General features: G+C 36.1%; 1 protein-coding gene across 4 annotated transcripts in view; it reads left to right on the top strand.

Annotated features, from left to right (window-relative positions):
* ARMC3 (armadillo repeat containing 3) overlaps positions 1 to 15,129 on the top strand; it is a 62,833-nt gene that overhangs the window by 8,139 nt on the left and 39,565 nt on the right. For 2 of the 4 annotated variants that reach the window (XM_084510387.1, XM_084510388.1), the window contains 5 exons: positions 546 to 594; positions 9,833 to 9,950; positions 12,660 to 12,785; positions 14,547 to 14,615; positions 14,947 to 15,122. In XM_084510387.1, coding sequence (XP_084366513.1) covers positions 547 to 594; positions 9,833 to 9,950; positions 12,660 to 12,785; positions 14,547 to 14,615; positions 14,947 to 15,122 — 537 coding nt within the window. In that variant the 5' untranslated portion in view covers position 546. The remainder of the gene's footprint in view (positions 1 to 545; positions 595 to 9,832; positions 9,951 to 12,659; positions 12,786 to 14,546; positions 14,616 to 14,946; positions 15,123 to 15,129) is intronic. The other 2 variants (XM_084510389.1, XM_084510390.1) reach the window with 2 other exon arrangements.

The following is a 15,129-nucleotide window of genomic DNA, read 5'->3' as shown; positions in this document are numbered from 1 at the left end:
TTAATAACTGCAGACCTGATTTTTGTCTTCCGTAAAATATGGGTGGAGAATTTGAATTGAATTTGAACCCCATTTTTAAGGTAGAACTTATTTGTACGTTCTGCAGCTGTGTAGAATGTTTGCCACCACATATAGACGAACATGGAAAAACAGGTTCCCTAGCAGGACCTTCATGTTCACGTACAATTTGTAGATGTACACAAAACTAACATATGACAGTGCATGCCATATGTGTTTGTGCCACATTACAGCTTGAGCCCGTGATATCTTGCATCTCTCTTTTTAGTTTAGTTGATAGACATATTTTACAAAATGCATTCAAGTGTTAGAAAGTTTGTTGTTTTGGACAAAAGAAACCTTACTGTTTAAAATGGGTATCTTCGTGCATAGAAATTATGATGTCAAAGAATTCCTCAAATTGATTAGATGCATTAAATGAATGCAAACATCTGTCCTGAAAGCTTTCCTAAATCACTGGTAAACTGATTCTTAAGACATAGAAGGGAGTTTGTTTGTCTGCTTTTATTTTTTGTTTTTATTTTCAGAATGGGTAAAAAAGTGAAGAAGGAAGTAGAGCCTCCACCCAAGGATGTGGTAAGTTTATAAACTGCTACGTGCTATAAAATAAACATTACACAATTATAGACCCAGCTCTACTATCCTTACATAGTTCCTTACTATGGAACTTAACACGCATTATTCTAAAAATGTCTTTTAAAGATGATTCTGTTTCTGCTTTTTTTGGACAGCATACAAACCAGAGTGACTGGGCATGTGTAGTTCTTTGTGAAGATTGTTGTCTTTGGCAGGCTTTGCAAGTAGTAATGTATGAAACAATCCAGGCTTCTTTTTATTTGAAGAGCTGTATTAGCTTTCCATTTGTAAAAATCAAAGGACAAAACAGCAGAGACCTGAAATCTGCCCCTCTTTTGAACTGTGGAGACATTGCCTAGGATGAAAGAGTTAAAAGCCTAGATGAATCTGTGGAGTTTTTTACTGAATACAAAAGTTTTACAGATATTTTGAATGACAGTACTATGTGTTCTAGATCTTTTGCAAAGATATACAGTCTCTAGCAGCAGTTTTTCTGGTATCATTGGAAGTGCAACAGTGAGAAGTACTAGAACTGAAGCCAAGTATGGAATAATTAATTCTTTTGAGCCAAGAGTATTCAACTCATAAACTACACTTATTTATTTATTTAAAGGTCTGACACTAGTTTATGCACACTTTTTGTGATTTTATGTAATAAAAAAAAAAGTTTCAAAATACAGGTTTAAAGTCTTATTGGTTTATTCAGAAAGAAGTAGAAGAAATAAGACTGAAACACTAAACAAAATATAACACAAATTCTGCAACAGATAATGAGTAAGTTAATGAAGAATTGGGACCTCGGCTAGTCCCAGAAAGAGCATAAAATTAAATGCAAAATTTACTATGTTTTTTTTTTTTTTTAAGAAAAGGTTTTTTGTCCATTATGAGCAACACTACTGCAAGATCTTTTTCAAAGGTCATAGAAAAATTGATCAGCAAAACTTACATCATGATTTCAGTGTTAGATAAACATAAATAATTTTAAGGAAGACAATGACAGAAGTCATTATGGTTGAACTCAAATACCCAACGCCATGATGTCACTGAGGGTGAGCAGTTGCCAGTTCTTGCACAACTGTTCTGTGGAAAGGTGAATATTACAAATATAATTGAAAAGCTACAGTCAATAATAAAGCCTTACAAAGGGAGACTTGAGATAAACCTTTAACATGAGAGAGTTAACTGAGATAAAGACATTTCTGTATGGAATAACCCAAAAACCAAGGAGGAGACACAAAGAAGATACATGTGAATCTGACTAAAAACAGAAAAAAAAATGGAAAGGCATAATAATAGATTATGGCATACAGATAAGCTAACCCCCTCCAAAATAATGAGACTATTTTAGTAAATATCTAGAAAATCAATATGAACAGCATCACAGTTTCTGGATTCAGAAGCCACCGTTTGAGTTTCTGGAGAAAAGTACAGTATAGCCTTCTACCTACTACAATAAACTGTGAATAATGTTAGACAAGATAATCAACATTTGAAAAAAAAAAAAAAACTGATGAAAGAGGTTAATAAAATAATTAAAACGGAAAACATTGGAAAGAGTGAACTCCAGATGGCATCTGCGGGTTTTGGCTTAGACACTTACCCTTATTGTACTTCAGGCTAGCATATCTCTTCTAGCAGCCCTATCAGGAGAAAATAACGGAATGTTGCATAGCAAAACACTATTAAATATGAAAATAGATCCTTGATTAGTTCTTACTATCAACCAAGAAAATCTTCTAGCTGTGAGAATATTGTTAACACTGATCATGTAAAATCAATTTTCAAACCTTTACATTTCACCTGGGTATTTCAGATGGCAGGAAATGAGATGCAGACAAAATACCTGATATATTAGCTTTTATCTTCTGATTGATAAGCTGCTTATGAAAATGTCAAGTCCAAGAAAAGAAGCCTTGAGATAATGTGGACAGATTCATATAAGAGGGCTTTTGTGCATGTGGGATTCTCTGAGAATATATGATAGTGCAGATGACCGCTGTTTTTTTATAGTTTTCTAGGAACAGGTGGAAAACACATATCCTAGACCAACCACTGCTTATATGCTTCAGAGAGTATTCCTGAGGACCCTCTTTTCACCAATTTCCATTATTTTTTAATTTTTTAACTATTATATATTCTGGGGGCTGGTCTTCTCCAGAAAAAAAATAAAAATCATTTAAGTCTCTTTCTCTGTATGGATTACCTTAAGACTATATGTCAGGCAGAGAAAATATGCTAGCTTTGACATAGGTCAATAGGAACTTTTCATATGATACCTTCCGTAAGTTTGGTCTGGACAGTATTACTATTTGATTCTTAGTTAGGGCACAGGCATTAGAAGCTTAAGGTTACCACTGGAGAAAGTACTGAGTCATTATCCATGAAAGAAAGCTGTAAATCCCTGCATATTTTTGAAGATGGCTTCACTCACAACAGTCATGTTACAAGTCAAAGTTCGGAGGAACAGAAGTGGCACTGTCAACTCCTGAAATTCAGACTCCACAGAAACACCTTCTTTTGAGCAATCAGTAAGAGACCTAAATATTAATTTGACTTTAGTAAGGCTTTCAACACTGTCTTTCATTATGTCCTGATAGACAAACTGATGAAGTATGGATAAGATAAATAGCGAGGTGAATTGAAAACAAGCCGAGCTGCTGAACTCAAAGGGTTATGATCAGCAGCACGAAGCCCAGCTGGAGGCCAGTGACTACTATTGTGCCCAGGGGTTAACCTCTTCATTAGTGACCTGACTGATGAGACAGAGTGCATCCTCAGCAAGTTCACAGACGATACGAAATTGCAAGGAGTGGCTGAGACACTGAATGGTTGTGCTGCCATTCAGAGGGACTTTGACAGACTAGGGAAATGGAGAAAATACGAATTTCAGTAAGTTCATTAAAAAAAGTGCAAAGTCCTGCACCTGGGTGAGTAATAGCCAATACAGATTGGGTGATGACCAGCCAGAAAGCAGCTTTGCAAAAAATGACCTGGTGGTCTGAGTGTACAGAAGTTCAATATTCACTAGCAATGTCCACTTGTGGCAAAGGCCAACAACATCCTGGGGCACATTAAACAGTGTTGCCACAGCAGTTTGAGGTCTTTCACTCAACTTTGTTGAGACCAAATCTGGAGTGCCACGTCCAATTCTAGATTCTCCAGAAGAATAGAGACATGGGCTTAGTGGAATGAGCCTGGCAAAGGGCCATAAAGATACCCAAAGGCTTGGAACATTTGTCATGTGAGGAGAGGCTTAGAGCTGAAGAGTCCGTTCACTCTTGAGAGAAAGCTTGGAGGGATCTTGTCAATGTGTACAAATACCTGGTGGGAGAGAGTAAAGAAGTCAGAGCCAGACTTCTCACTGGTGCCCAGTGAACATATGAGAGACAAGAGGTACAAATGGAAACACAAACAAGGTTCCATGTGGGAAAAAAAAAATCTGCTACTGACAAATGATGGAACACGGGTTGCCCAGCGAGGTTGTGAATGGAGTCTTCATCCTTGGAGATGTTCAGAATCAGACTGTGCCAGCTCTAGGTGACCCTGCTTTGAGCTAGATGATCTCCAGAAGTGCCTGTAGTTTTCAACTATTCAATGATTCAATGGAATATGTCGGTTTTATATTGTTAGTATTGGAGATTATACTTGGACAGAAGTGAAATAGATAGCATGAGCAGGTATATGTTAACTCCATTTTTTTCTAGGCAAAAGATAAGGGATTGAGGATTATGAAAGATACTGGTAATTCTTCTAAAGAGTCTGTGAAAGCTGTAAGGATAAAGAAGACCTTTAGTCATTTTGTTCAAAAAGGGCTTTTAAAGGATCTTTTAAAAAAAAACAATAGAATAATTAAACAATAGAATAATAGGAGATAGATACATCCTTCAAAAGGTGGGATTTGCATCTAAATGGGAAAGCAAAACAGAAAAAACTTACACTCACAAATGAAAAGCAAAAGCACAATGACACAATGCACCAAAATATTTTGGGAGAGATCCAGCAAGGATACAAAAACTAGCAGTAAAGCTGTTCCAAAATGACTAGAAGCAAGAAACTTCTTAGAGGGGGACTACTGGGTGATTAAAGCCATAAAGGAAAAGTAATTATTTGTCCAAAAAAAACCACACCTATGCAGCAAATCACCTGAAATTAATGTGAATGAATTATTTTAACTGTAAAACGACTAGAATATGAAATGGAGGTACTCTTTCTTATGGTATTTAATGTGTACCCTTTGTACTAGAGGAATGGAGAGCAGAAAAAATAATTTTCAAAAAGAAATACATTAGTAATTACAGAGCAGAAAGTTTGTCTACTACATGGGGTTAGTTAGTAGGAAAGATTGCCCCCCCCAAAAAAAAAGTTGCCTCGATAAATATGATAGTAATGGGAACCCATATTGCTTGTGTAGAGGAAAGCTTTGTCTCAGAAATCCATTTGTGTTCTGTAGAGGGAGAAGTCAGTGAGCAAGTGGTGGTCTGGTTGATACAGTTACTTAGATTTTTTATTCACATAAACACTGACAGATAAAAAGAAAGTCCTTCCCTGGCTACAACATCTGGTTAACAAAATAGAAAGCAAAGGTTAGAAAACAAATCACCATTCTGGTTTCTTAATGAAAGAAGTTGCCAGTGGACTGTCATCGAGTTTTGTTCTGCAGTCTGTGCCATCCAGCCTCTCAGAATGCACATGGATTCTTTCATGAAAATGGCAGCCAGTACTAAGTAGGTAAAAAAATGAATAAATACAACATTTCAAATTACAAAAAATAAAAGGCAAAACACCATATGACTAACAAATGCGTGATACCTGTGTATGTTGAATGCCATTAACAGTTCTGATGTTTCCATATCAAGAAGGGTACAGATGAACTCGAAAAATACTAAAAAAGACAACAAGAATAATCAGAGTGACTTCTATATCAGGAAAGATCAAAGAGAGAGTAGGTTTCTTCATTCCCAAAAGGAAATGACTCTAAAGATGAATATCATAGATGCTTACAAAAATGTGAACATACAGAGAGGGGTGTTATTTATTTCATTGTTCCTCCACAGTGAATGAATTGCGGAGGACAAATAAAATTGTCAGGTGATATTTTTAAAACAAAGAAAAGGCACGACTATTTGTCTAAGACTTAAACTCTGATACTTGTGTCTCAGAGTAGTAAGGGTGGCCTGAATATAAATGGCTTCAAAACTATTTGCCAGATAAACTGGTGGAAAATTTTTCTTTGACTTTTTGGACACAGATAGATAAAACCACTAGCTCGCCAGCTCTCTCTACATTGCAGAGTGCTGGAATCTGAGGGAGAATGTAAGTAAAGTTTAATAGTCTGTTTGCCCATGTGTTATAAGCCTGTCTCAGAGACAGGATGCTGGGCTAGATGGACCTTTGGTCTGACTGTAAATGTATATATTGCCTTCAATTTAGCATTTTAACTGAGTGAAGTTGATGGAAGGCAAAAAAAATACTCTGCAATTTCTAATGGCTTCAAAGTGGAATGCACACAAACACTATGATCAGAGCTACAGGTTTTGAATTACAGCATTTTTTTTCTCCCTTTTCATTTGCTTTTTTCTCAGCACAAATCAAGTGCTGGGAATGTTGTTGCTTATAATCCAAATGCCTGTGTTTATTTAATTCAATGTCATTTGTCACTTCAGGCATATTGTTCTAGCATTTAGGCTGTCCTGTATGTGCCATTCAAGGAAGAGTCTGCAATGATGTATGAAGATTTAGGAGCAAGTTGTGGTAGCAAAAAAGGGAACTCTAGCTATGCTGCCATTATGATAAGGAAAGGTCACATCTATTTCTATGATGTTTTTGACTGAGAATGTTACTTCCAGCAAATCACTGGCCTACTCAGACTGCTGACTTCTTAAATGCATATAAATATTGGTGATTGTTCTTATTGTGTTTTCAGCCAAAAGTGATTCTGAGGCTCTTGTTGCGTATTTCACAGAGTAGTAGCAAATCAAGTATGTGTACAAATGGGTAGAGATTAGACCAATTTCACTCGGCTCATAAGCTAACTTGTGATTTAAGTCTAGGAATTATCAGTGAATTGTAGTTTATACAATTACCTGCGAACATGAGAGGCAAAGAAAATGGAGCAACATAACAGCAATTTTGTTATTAGATCAATGTAAATAAATAACAGAGATTTAAAACTCTTATTCCGTATTTCATTTCTTATTAACCTTTATGTGAGATCAATCTTTGTGTTTGATTTATGTTTCTCTGAAGCACTAACGTCCTTTACTAAAAATTACTGTTTCATCCCATTGCCATGTATTTGGCCAGACTCAGCCCTACAGATGCCAATGAAGTTTCTAGAGGGTTGGGTTTGATTCTGCCTCTCTGTATATCACCTTTCATTCAAAGCCTAATGTAATTAAAATGTCTGCAGTTGCTTGGGACAGCTATTAGGAGTCCATTTTGAATTGCTGTGGAGAAAATGTAGATTGTGATTTATTCTTTTATTATTTATATTTTTACTTTATAGCAGAATGTATTATTGATGGAGCCCTACAGCCAGTAGGGATGAAGAACACTTTCAGGGATGTGTGGAAGGAGGGCATACAAGGTGTGGAAAGGGTTCTGATCTACTGCAAGGTCTTTTGAGGATGTCCAGGTCATTGCTTCAACCCATGAGGTGCTGTACCAGAGGTGTACCCCTGTGGAGCAGCTGCAGGGAAATGGAAAATTGTAGTTGTGAAAAACCTTTCAGTAGAATAAAAAAGTGCCCTAACAAGCTTATATTCCACACCTACATAAGGATTATTGACAACATATCTTTGTTGGTCATAGAGGAGTAATCAGCCAAGCTGAACAAATACAACTTCAGCATCAAAAGGTTATCATCTGTTTGGTCTCTTTTAGCTGTTTTCTTGTGTCAGAAGGAAGTTCTGTTCCACAGGTTTAACTCTATCCATGTCAGCTGCAATTTACAGGTGGAGTGTACCCATACTGCTAAAGCAGTAAGAATTTAGACATCGTCCTAATGCTCTCTACAAATTAAAAATCAAAATGCAAAATTTAATCTAGATGTGTGTACGCAATTTTCCCCCCTTTGTATGGGAGAGCAGAGCTACCTGCTCACGAAGGGAGGCTTGCTGGCTGCAGCCCATAATGAACAGTCATAAATGGCTTCCTTTTCTCCCTGCCAAAGTCTTTTTTTTTTTCTTTTCTCCGTCTTGCTGTGTGCTATATACTAAAAGTCCTCAATTTGCAAAAGATTTGGAAGGTAGCGTGCGTACATCTGGGTTTGGTTAATGACTCTGCCACATCTGTTTAGTATTCATGTAATACTAATGGTAATCATTTAAATTTACAGTATGTAAGAATCTGAACTTCTTACCTGAAGCATCATGACCTTTTTACAAGCTGAAGTATAAATATATGTTTTGAATAACATCTCTTCTATCTGTCATTGTTTCAAAGGAGCGGGTTCAATAGTAGGCTAGAATGGACTCAAACACCTTTTTTCCCAGAAAAAAAGTTTTGTCTCTGCTTACATCCTAGTGCTTACTTGAAGGATCGTGTTCTGTTCTCTCTCTGCAAGGAACACACATGTGCAGAAGTAGAGATGTGTGAGGGCGGATAAAGGGAGTTCCATGCATCTCTTAGTTCTCCTGTATGTCTCTCATATGGCTAGAGTGAATCAATAAAGTAAGCTGTTGGAATAAGCTGAACTTTTTGCCTCCTTACAATGTAAAAAGAAGATTCCCAAAATGAATTCCTTTGTTTTAGGCCCATCATTAAGATGTAACTTGGACCATTGTGCCTCTGTTTGGTTTAAATCTTGTTGCCAAGTCATTACTGAGTACAATGACTTCTGGTGCAATAAGCTGATTATAGAAAAGGAGCTTTGTTCCACAGCTTGTCCCTTGCCTCCAACTTGTCTCAACAAGCATGAAGTTGGACAGGTCTTCAGGTTTTCGGACCTGCTTGAAGGTCGGGAGAGCAGTTAAACACATTAGCCAGGCAACCTCTGAACTGTTAGGGAAACTTGGATCTTGATCTTGCAGACTTAATTTGTGTGATGTGCCTTGTAGAAGAGGATGAAATTATTTAGATTTAAGAACCTACCAAAAATAAGGATTTAGAAGTCCATATCATATTTTGCCTAATTTTGGAACACGTCTGGGTGAGCCGAAAAAAAAACACTTCATTTTACATTTTCCTTCTAGCACACTCATAACTTCGTTGAATATTTGCTCCAAAAAATTTCCTTGATTGACAAGTGATATATATATGTATATATATATATATATGCCCTTGATATTCAGCAACGTGTGCCTCTGATGTAGCTATTAAAGTGTTTTAAAATGAAGTAAAACAAATTATAGACATTTTAAGATATACACAACATAAATATACATTGTAATAGTATATTGCTATCCTAAATGATTGATGTGCTGTATTTTAAAGATAGGTATATTGATATTGAGAGATTCTGCATGACTCCAGTATCTAGTAGCTTCTGTATGCAAAACAGGTATTCCATATGTCTACAGCATTGGGACAGATGAGAGTTTATGCATATATAAATCTGTATTTTAAATCCAAATTAACTTAAAACTTTTTAATGGGTATTTTTCTTGGAAATTCTTGAGTTGTGCTAAAGAACAAAAAGCTTTTTCAGAAGAGTTCATTTTCTCAAGAGATGTTATTCCCAAAGTCTATCAGGAGGGTGAAAGCAGACAGATTTGTTGGAAATTTTCTTTCTGTATGAGGTCAGAAATGGAAGTGAATGCTGTATCGTTTCTAGCTGACTGAGCATGGATTATCATAGAAATACTTCAGCTAGTATACAGGATCGTGGTGAACTGTGTTGCTGAAGGCAAAGGAAGGGGTCATTTATGGTGGTGCCATTGATTCCAAAGCTGCAGGATGCTCTTTCATGTGTAACAGAGTTAAATAGTCTGTTGCCTTCAAAACTTCCTGGATGTATAGTGAACGGTCATGTTTTTTCCAAAATCTTCATAGTAGATGAAATCATGATGATTTCCTATTCTTTCCTATTTTTCAACATCTCAAATTGTTATTAAAAATTGAATTTCTTCAAGTAAGTAACAATGTTAATATTTCTAATTCAGTGTAGATCTCAAATTTATGTTTGTTTGTTTGTTTGGTTGGTTGGTTTGGTTTGTATTTTAAATGAAGCATGGAGTCTACTGCAGCACACAGAAAGGCTCAATATAAACAAGCTATTCTTCCTTTTTTTTTTCCCTAGTTTGATCCTCTATTGATTGAAAGCAAAACCGCAGCAACAGTCGTGCTAATGCTTAGTTCTCCTGAAGAAGAAGTTTTGGCCAAAGCATGTGATGCTATATATAAATTTGCGTCAAAAGGTTAGTCCTTTTGCAACAAGCTTTCCTTTGCCTTGTTTGTGTTTTGATAGTAGTTCAGAATTTTTTATTTTCCTAGCAATAAAGTCTTCATTTCATTTCAAAGATCTCTGTCAAGATTTTGTGTTGTGTTTTTTTTTTTTTCCTGAAATATCTGTCACTCCTGTATTTGAAGTTATAAAAAAGTTCTTTGATTTACATGTAGATTTTTAGCATTTTATTGTAGAAAATTATATTATCTTTTCAATAGAGTTTGGTTTAGATATAACCTGTACCTGTTTTGTTAGGAGCAACAGACCTGCTTCTGGGAAAATGATTCTCCTTCTTATGTTACAGTTTGAAACTTCTGTACTAAACTAAACAACTAAATATTTGAAAATGGAGAAATAGTTGTTTCATGTCTGTGTATCTCAGTGAGCTGTGTACTGTGAATGAAAATTACTTTTTAGCCTGCTTCTGTTACTTTTGCATATATCCACATGACAGTACTGGGACAGAAAATTTACTGAAGATCTCAGCCTCCTTTATCAAGCTTATTTCTGTATGCATTGGGAATCTAACAAGCCTCCAAGATTCCACATGTTCCAAAGGTCCTTGCATTATATATAACTATAATATATAACTATAATATATAAGCATCATGTTCCGAGTGCCCTGTAGACAACTTTTAAGAAAGGCTCAAAGGGATGTAGCACATAGTTTGCTGAGTTTCCTACTCATTCATCGTTTCCAAAGTTGCCTTCTCATACCTTACCCAAATTGGTATACATTGATAGAATTCTTGGTATAGTTAATCTTCTTTATATATTAATTTACATTTAATCTGTGTTCTTAAAAAAATATGTTTTTATATGCTGATTATTGTGCTGATGGCAATTATCAACGCAGCTGAAGCTACGAGAGAAAATCTGAAGGCTCTGACAGTTGGTTAGGAATCCCTAGATTTTGGAAGATGTCTACGTTCAGCTTACAGTGGCAAACTTGGCTGAGGACATGCAACCAAATTTTTAGTATGTAAAGAGAGAATTTGAAATGTTGCGAAGCAGCTATGAACTGCATACCATAAACTCTTGCTGCCTTCTTCCCTGCTGTCCACAGTAACATATGGTGTGCTGCAAGAGGATGGAAATTTAATTTTTCTGTGTCTTCTAAATGAACAGTCATTTCAATTGTTCATGTATAAATTATTGTACTCTTTGTAGACTCTCTAGGCCGTAATTTTGCACTGTGGCAAAAGAGAAGGGTTGTTTTCACATTGAAATTAATTTATTTCTTAAATGATGTTAGTAATTTAAGTTCCATCCCTCAATAAAAGTTAGTTCTTGTGCTTTAATTGTGTTTTGGCTTGAGAATGAGCACAGTTCTCCAGTTTCTTCTCACACTGCTGTCTTGTAGCCAGGAAGGATAGGCAGCTTCTCCCACAGTTCATTGTAAAATTAATTATAAAAATGATGTGGGAACCGAAAATAGGAGTAGGGTTTGTTGTTGTTTGTTTTGAGCAGGGAACAGAAGGCTGTAATCATACAAAACACGTCTGTTGGTAAAAATCTCAGGTTAGATTTAATGATCCAAATCCTGGTAGTTGCTTTAGGAAAGTAAATTTAGGATGCGAGAAAACAGGAAAATAAAATGAGGTTCATAGCAGTATCAGTCACCTACACTTAACCAAGTAGGAAGCTATCCTTTGTACTACTGTGGTAGTCTCTAATAAATGAGTTGGCTGTCCAACAGACAGAGGCATCCTTTGCTTTAAAAATATAAATTAATCATAGAACTGATATACAAATCCGAAGGAAACGTTACTGTGCAATGATGTTGTTAAAGACTAGCCACTGTGCACATTAAGAAGTCATAATTTAATTTGAATAGTCAACTTTAGCACTGGAACTTCTGGCTTCTGAATACTTTTTCTTTTTTTAATGTTTCTTAAAGTAAATATTTTATCATATATTACTTACATGTACATATACATTGTAATTATATATATTACTTTACATATACACTTTATATTACTTTCATAAAGATATCCAGGTTGAGATGAACCCTATTGTAACCAGTAGCTTTATCCAAAAACATTTTAAGGACATATTCAAAGACATATCCAAGACATATCCAAAAACAGGTTAAAGGAATTAATGACCCTTGATGATGATGACAAACCAGCCTGTATACTTCCCCACCACTTGGCACAGGACTGACAGGTTCTTCCTTACTTCTCTGCAGAGGCATATGGGACCATCCTTTCCTGTGGTGATCTGTTGTGTTGTAACTTTATCCATCCAGTTACCATGCCAGTGAAATGCCTCACTTTCAGGGCAATTGTTCTGGATTATCTGTAAGCTCAGTTAACAGTGGGTGTCACCACAACTCTTACAGCTAGGCCGTGTTCCCAGGTAGCAGCAGGGACTGGCTGCTCCGCAAGGGATGGGAACCAGCAGTCAGGGTGACAGCAGACCAGGTGAGGGATCAGGACCTCAGGGGCAAGAGCACAGCCCCACGCTGCCTGAGCAAGGAGAGCAGAACGTGTCCCATGATGGTAAGAGCAAGGTTTTTTCCTGCTCTATCTTGAATAGGAGCGCCCATGGTCCTGTCCAATCTTTTTTTTTTTTCCTATGTTTCTGTGGTCCAGTGAAAGATGGTAGCTATTTTACTCTGTTATATTAGAACTGTGAGCTTGTTACATTTCTTACTTTTAACCTAATTACTCTTTAGGTGATGAAAACAAAGTGACACTTCTTGGTCTTGGAGCAGTGGAACGTCTGTATAAACTCATCTCACATGAAGATCCAATTGTACGCAGAAATGCCATGATGGTATTTGGTATCATGGCTTCTAATCGTAAGAGTCTCAATTTTTTAACATTTTTCAATGTGTATGGTTGTGGGCATCAAAGCAATAGGTCGCTCATGTGATTTTTTTTTTCTAATATTAGCAACTCAAAACAAAGGACCTAGTTTTGCTAGAGAGAACTCCACTGATTTTGGAAAAAAAAATACAAGAGAAGTGAATTTTCCTCCAGTCATTAGTTTTGTTTTGATAGGAATAAATTGAAAGAGTTTAGTACTGGAATTCTCTATCAGAGAAACTCAGACCATGTAAGATGCCCAACCAGTGTTGAAATGACACACTCTCCTCTTTTACAAAAACTGGAAGAGAAGGATAAAGTAGTATATATCATGTACATAAAAAAATGCATGGTTAAATATCAGTTGTTACTAGGGGCACTGGTATAACTGTAGTGATAATGGAGAAAAAGTGTTAAATTTATAGCAGCTAACTCAAGTGTCAATGGCAAAAAAAAGCCCTGAACTTTGAAGCATTGACATGCACATTTACACAGCTTCTTTGGCAGGTCAGTGCTGCTGTGTAGGTATTTGTTACTTGTATCTGAGCTAGTGATATTCAACCTATCTCTCAGAGACATTGCAGTCATGGCAAGCCAGCATATCTTGTGGAGCCGTTAGCATTGTTAGATGAGTTAACCATGATGAGTATATGCAGATTTTCTTGTACCTTTTTCTAAGGTATGTATCACATCCATGCTGGGTGGCTGAGTGCCAGATGATCAAGCCTCAGTAAGCAGAGTGTAAGCATACCTAAAGAAGATGAAAACATAAGTGACATAAGGTTGAATTTCAGTGGCAGTTATTTTAGCATCACTTTGTAAACCTATACCCAATCAATATAATGAATCAGGTCTTATTTTGGAAGATGATTTGCCCAGTTGTCTTTCATGATGATATCCTAACCGCTATTTATATCATTTCACCAACTGCTACCTGCTTTTCATGTTGCATTAGATCTTATGCTCTTTACCTTACTTTCAACTCCATGCTAGCATGCAGTTATTCTCTTCAGACCGTGGCTTCCTACACAAACATGGATTTGCATGGCTGAAGATCTTCCATTTATATGCACACACACATATCTATATTTCCTTATAAGTACATTCGTCATGTTCCATTTCTCTTGCATTTCAGCACTGCAATGTGTTGATAGTAACAACACAGCTCTGTAAGATCACGTGAAGTCTGTCCCAAATGTTTCTTGTTCGTTCTGCTTAGTGGTTGTAGTTTTGCTACTTTGCCATTAACAAGAAAAATGCTTCTGGGAGTCTTTGCTGTGATTTCAATAAGACCTGTGTAATTAATGTTTTCAATTTGCAAAGTGGGCTCTGTTATCAGAAAATTAGAAAGTGAAGGCTTGAAAATTAAATAAAGGAAGGATTGTTTTTAGTTTGTTTATTTTACCTACAAATAGTTTTAACCTGTTGGAGTATGACTTCCTTGACAACTAAAACCATGCAACATAGAGTAAGAACCCACTAGAGACAAGTATTTTGAATGAAGTTTCAATGAAATGTAGAGAAAATTTCTATCTATGAAAAGGCAAAGAATGTTGTCTTGTACTTGAAAATCTCCTGTACGTTTTCTGGGCCCATTATGATCTTGGTATAACTTCAGCTATGTGTTTCCAGTCAATTCTTTTTGACACTCAGGGAGTAACCTTAAGTACATTCCCCTTGGAGCAGAATCTGTTTCTTTACTCCATCCAGCTTGCCAAATGAAAGATTTCATGGGTGCATTTATTTCATTGTAGATGACGTCAAGAAGTTACTGAGGGAACTGGATGTCACAAATGCACTTTTATCCCACCTGGTGCCAGAAGGTAGCTTACAATATTCCTTGTGCAAAAATACTCTCAAAAATATTTTTCTATTGTCATTTGATCAGACAATTTAATAAAATCCTCCATGTAACTTATGATTTTTCATAATATATATTAAATAGGTAATCACTTTTATAAGCATAGCTCATTTTTTCACTGGGTAATGTTTTATGCTGTACAGATGGAGCAACGTGTTTATGAAGAAATAAGGTATGATTAACAGCTAATGTTTATTTACTTTCAAAAATGTTTTAAACCACCAGATTAGTGAGCATATATTGTGCTGAATAAACTTGATCAAAATATTTCTTTCTTTTTTTTTCTCCTATAGAAGATGTGGTTATTCATGAATTTGCTACTCTGTGTCTGGCACAAATGGCTGTTGACTATACTACTAAAGTACAAATATTTGAGCAAGGTGGATTAGAACCACTTATCAGACTACTAGATAGTCCTGATCCTGATGTTAAGAAGAATTCAGTTGAATGTATCTATCTCCTGGTACAGGTGAAGT

Source organism: Aythya ferina (genome assembly GCF_964211825.1).
Source record: "Aythya ferina genome assembly, chromosome: 2".
Taxonomy (NCBI): Eukaryota; Metazoa; Chordata; class Aves; order Anseriformes; family Anatidae; genus Aythya; species Aythya ferina.
The sequence above is the reverse complement of the archived record's forward strand: the minus strand, read 5'-3'. Positions and strand labels throughout refer to the sequence as shown.